The sequence below is a fragment of the Antrostomus carolinensis genome, unplaced genomic scaffold (genome assembly GCF_000700745.2).
Source record: "Antrostomus carolinensis isolate BGI_N321 unplaced genomic scaffold, ASM70074v2 scaffold19058, whole genome shotgun sequence".
NCBI lineage: Eukaryota > Metazoa > Chordata > Aves > Caprimulgiformes > Caprimulgidae > Antrostomus > Antrostomus carolinensis.
In genome coordinates, this window is record NW_010331195.1 from 1 (window position 1) to 5,213 (window position 5,213).

At 43.8% G+C, this 5,213-nt stretch overlaps 1 protein-coding gene across 1 annotated transcript in view; it reads right to left on the reverse strand.

The window, feature by feature from the left end:
* Nucleotides 1–633: 633 nt before the first annotated feature.
* The window catches only part of LOC114818808 (serine/threonine-protein kinase WNK3-like), a gene marked incomplete at both ends in the record, with an annotated part of 44,860 nt that continues 40,280 nt past the window's right edge, over nucleotides 634–5,213 (reverse strand). Inside the window, 2 exons of the mRNA XM_029086263.1 lie at nucleotides 634–854; nucleotides 1,828–2,000. Coding sequence (XP_028942096.1) covers nucleotides 634–854; nucleotides 1,828–2,000 — 394 coding nt within the window. The remainder of the gene's footprint in view (nucleotides 855–1,827; nucleotides 2,001–5,213) is intronic.

Sequence of the window (5,213 nt, forward strand, 5' to 3'; positions counted from 1 at the left end):
TTCCAGCCACTCTTCCCCAAGCCTGTAACATGGGGTTGTTGTGACCAAAGTGCAGAACCCGGCACTTGGTCTTGTTGAACTTCATACAATTGGCCCCAGTCCATCCATCCAGTCTGGCCAGATCCCTCTGCAGAGCCTCCCCACCCTCAAGCAGATCAACACTTCCACCCAACTTGGTGTCCTCTGCAAACTGACTGAGGGTGCACTCGATCCCCTTGTCCAGATCATTGATGAAGATGTTAAACAGGACTCACCCCAGTACTGAGCCCTGGGGAACACCACTGGTGACTGCCCATCAACGAGATGGAACTCCATTTACCACAACTCTTTGGGTCTGGCCAAAGGAGCGAGGAGAAGAATTTGTGGATACCAAAAAATATTTCGATTAAAAAAAACCCAAACAAACAAAAAAAGTGTTTTCCCATGGTGATATAGAAGGAGAAGATGAAGTTATGATACCATTTCCTACTGACTGAGATTTTTACAGTGGTATAAAGGGAATGGTCACAAAACGACTTTAATCTCTACTACCAACCTAAAAGTGAAAGAACCACTAATGTAAAATGTGAAAGAAATATTAAAGAGACAACCACCATACCAACAGAAGGAAGCCAAGGAGAACAGGAGGATTACCTATTACACTTTTGGCAAACGAAGCTCTCTTGAGGGTTGCCAGACCCAAGTCTCCTATTTTCACAGATCCAGTTGGTCCAGTAATAAAAATATTATCACATTTTAAGTCTCTGTGAATTATTGGTGGTGTTCTTGTGTGCAAGAAAAGAAGACCCTTCAGGATTTGCCGGCACCAACTACGCAAGACTTTTGGCTTCATCACTTTAAATCTCTTCAGATACCTACAGCACAAACAAACACAGAAGTGGGTACAAAGAAAATGAAGCATTATTAGAGATTCTAGGGACTCCAACAGCTGAAACCGAGTTCTGGATAAAAGCCCCTTATTAGATGCCATAATAGCAGCTCAGAAATATCACAAAATTGAAAGAAATAGATCTTTTTAAAGGAGGAATTAGAGCATTCATTTTTAGGGAGGAAAATAATAAGCATTTTTGGTGCAAATACAACCAAATATTTGCAAGTCTAATAGTACAGCAATTCACTTCATGCAGAGAACAGTTTTAGAATGTGTTTCATATATTCAAATCAGAAGAATACTGAAGTTTAATTTTAACCACAAGACTTGGACCTCTATGCCATGCACCTGCATTTTTTTCCATTTACCTAAAACACTGATTGGGAGGGTACAATTTGGGAAAATGTAAAACCTGCTAATGCTCTGGCAGAGTAGCACACTGGATATATGCAGGGATGAGTACTGCTCCCATTGGGGCTGCAAATCTGTTCCAGAATTCATGCCAACTGTTTTAGATCAACCTTAACAGGACCGTCAGCACCAAAAGCTATTAATTTGTATTGTTTAGTAGATAACCTAGAGTACCTTCTGCTTCAAAAAGAGATCTTACCATTCAAGTGCTATTCTACTAGAATTTTCTAACAAAACACGCAAACACAAGCACAAAAACACACCCTGACAAATTAAAACGTCACAGGCAGAAGATGAAACACAGCAAAGAGCCGCTTCTCATTGCATAACTGAAAGAGGAGAGCGGGGAAAGAGAGATGGAGGCCAAAATTCTTCCTGTCAAATCAATGCAGTTCAAACACAGGGACAAATGACAGACACCAGAGAACAGCTCCATTTTTTTTTATTTTATCTGGAGGTGCCTTTTTTTCAGAATATGAAAGTAGGATTTCTCTAAAAATTTCCATCGCTATTCTTAGCCTCCTCACCAGGAGCACAGTACTTACGTCTTTAGTGTTCCAGAGGTCATCAATTCGGTAACCAGCACGATGCATCTTTTGCCTTTCACACAGGATTCCCAGAAGTCATAAAATCTCACAATGTTGGGATGCTGTAGACCTTTCAACATTTCTGCTTCCTCTTTAAATCTCTGCCTCTCTACTTTTGTGAGTTTTCTGTCCTATAATCCAAAATAAGGCATTATTAGTAGTGAATGGACAAAATTAAAATAAAGGCACTGCACTTCTAGGGTATTCAGAATTCTAGATTTATTTTATGCTTGTATCAAGAGCAATTATAAAATCTTTTACGTAAGAGATGAGCAGCATGTATGAACTAGGGCACTCACCTTAAATCCAGTGTCAAGTAGACAAAGACTCACTTCCAAAGAGAGATGCCTGCGCTACCCTGTGCTGTGTGACAGCGTTAATATTTCAGGCAACATAGGCACACCCGTGGCTGGATGTATCACCACATGGCTATTTACTTCATGGTTTGGTTTTCTGAGGATCGTTATCTGAGAGATGAACACATGCAGGATCTCATTTCCAGGTATGAAGGTCATCACAGCTCAGGTACTGCTGCTTTTTACAGCCACAGCTGCTCACTACCTCCAATGACCACTCCTGGGGAGTGACCCCCAGAATCCCAGAATTGTCTTGATCAGAAAAGATCTTGAAAATCATCAAGTTCCATCATTAACCTCACACTGACAAGTCCCCGACTAATCCATGTCCCTCAGCACTGTGTCTACACGACTCTTCAATCCCTCCAGGGATGGGGACTCCACCACTGCCCTGGCCAACCCCTTCCAATGCCTCAGAACCCTTTCAGCAAAGAAATTCTTCCTCACATCCAATCTCAACTGCCCTGGCCACAACTTGAGGCCATTTCCTCTTGTCCTGTCACTTGTTCCTTGGTTGAACAGACCCATCCCCACCTCTCTCCATCCTCCTTTCAGGTTTGGTTGCCCAGGATCCCCACTGGCCTGTACCACCCTTCCCTTTTCTCTAGGGAGAAATTAAAACAATATCACCTCAAAAAAGCAAGCACATGATTTTTTCTACTTGTTTGCTCTTCTGCCTAATTTTACAGACTTTTCTTTAAAGTTGACAAAGGATGTCCTTTAGCCATCTCTGTGGGCTGCACATTGGCCGCATGGAAATGCTTATGTTTTTAGATATGAAATGTGAGGAACGTCACATTCAACTACTCTGGTTTTCCTAGTGAAATTCAAGAGCATTTGCCATAATCTCCAGGCTGCAAGATGACCCTGGCAGGGAGTCTGTGGAGCCCATCTCATCCTCCCCACAGGTCAGCAAAAGCCTCCTGGGCTGCTTGGACTTCATCAACATGTGGAGACCCCTACAACAAGCAGCTCAGACACATGCTTCAGCCTCTTTAGATGGTGTAAAAGAACAAAATGGGAGTTTTGCCGAAGACCACACCATCGTCATCTATTTTGCCTGCCCTGGATGGTTGGTGGGGCTGGGAGCACTTCCTTCCGCTGCCCTAGAAATGAAGCTTTTCGTTCTTTAAAAGGCACAATTGTGTAACTGTTCTTACTTACAGAAACAAAGGCTCACAAGTCGCCAGGATTAATTAGTTCATATTTTAACCTCAGACATTTTCCTTTTCTCAGTTGACTGAGGTGTGTTTACAAGAGCATATACTTAGCAAATTAAATTGGCACCCAGCTTATTCGTACCCGAGATGCAGAGGGATCAGGCCACTGCCATTTTGACAGCCCATGCTCACCTGTGATCGCAAACAACACGACACTGGACTGAGAACTGCTGTGGCTACAAACCAGGCAGCTTTACACCGAGATTTCACAAGGGGAAAACCCGGGTTGGAACCATGATGCTTTAGCACTTCTTGGAAGCCAGAAAACCTGCTTCCCCAGTGGCGTGTGGCGTGCGTGGGGGAAGCATTTCCATTTTACACCACTGCTGCTGAGATTTCTTTACGTTTTATGGAGCAGCATCAGAGCTAACATCACCATGAGCAGCACCAGCCACCTGGGCTGGCAGAGCGGGGTGGCCTGTGGGGACACACGCCCGGATCCCCGGGGCAGCTGGGAGCACCCCAAGCCCAGCGGCGCTGCCAGGGACAGGCGGGCAGCAGCACGCTGAGCACCAACAGCCGAGAGCAAGGTGGTGTTTCTGCTGCTCTGTAGCAACTGCATTTTTAATAAGGAAAAAAAAAAAGGGGGAAAAAAAAGGCAAGCTGTCTAATGAGCCAGGACAGAAGAGCCTGAGAATTGCTTTCAAATCTATCACTTCTTCCCCTACTGCTGAGTTTCCTCTTAATTTAAGCCCTGCAGGATAAATCAGACACACTGCTCTTAAGGAGGGAAAGGAGCAAGTCCTTGTGCAAGACAGGAAGAGCAGAGTGTGGGCTAGCAGAGAAAGGAAAAGGTGGTGACACAGATCCACAGTTTTTATAAAACCTTCTAATTAAAAAAAAAAAAACGACTCTCATTTCCAGATTTCTGAGCACTGTGAGAAATTTTCCACTGATACTTTAAGACTATCTCTCAAAAATATCCTTCAGACATTGCAGTCAATCATATTCTGTATATTCTACATATTATGAGCGACGGATAGTTTGGGCTGTTGTCTGAATTCAAAGTACTAAAGTGGCAAGCTGGACAACTGCAGCAAAGTGATTCTGGAAGACAAAGATGTTTTTTACCTATGACTACGGTAGAATCTGTATTTTTTTTAATTTATTTTTTGCATCAGAATGACAGCTGAGCATCTTTGTCAGGAGAAAGACTGGCTCCAGCACTAAGACACGAGAGGAGAGGCGAGGGCAGCAAGGACATACCGGCAGGGCTTGGGGCACAGCAGCCACCTCACATGTCACCTTCCTCACCTCACGGGTCACAAACAACCTCTTCTAAATTCCTCCAGGCTGAACCTGACACATGAGTCGTTGGCCAAAGCATAAGCTGTTTCTGAAAGGGCTTAACAGTTGAACTGCTTTCTACTCTGAAGTGTTTAATGGTGTGACTCACTCAGGGTTTAATCCAAACTCAAAACCTTCACTGGAGTCACAGACACTTATTCCCCCCTCATATAAACCACACAAGGCAAAATGTCCTTATGCTGAACACAAGGGTGTAGACCTGAAAAAACCTTAGGACATTAAATTTTAAGATGGGGAACAGGATTCTTTACAAAGGTCATGCCAAAGAAAGATTTACTAGTATCACTTTGTGTAACCCAAATTTATCAGAATTTGGGGGAATGAAGCAAGTTGCCAGATTCACCCAAGGAGTGACAGAATCCCAGACTGGTTTGGGTTGGAAAGGACCTTAAAGATCATCCAGTTCCAACCCCCCTGCCATCAGCAGGGACACCTTCCACTAGACCACGTTGCTCCAAGC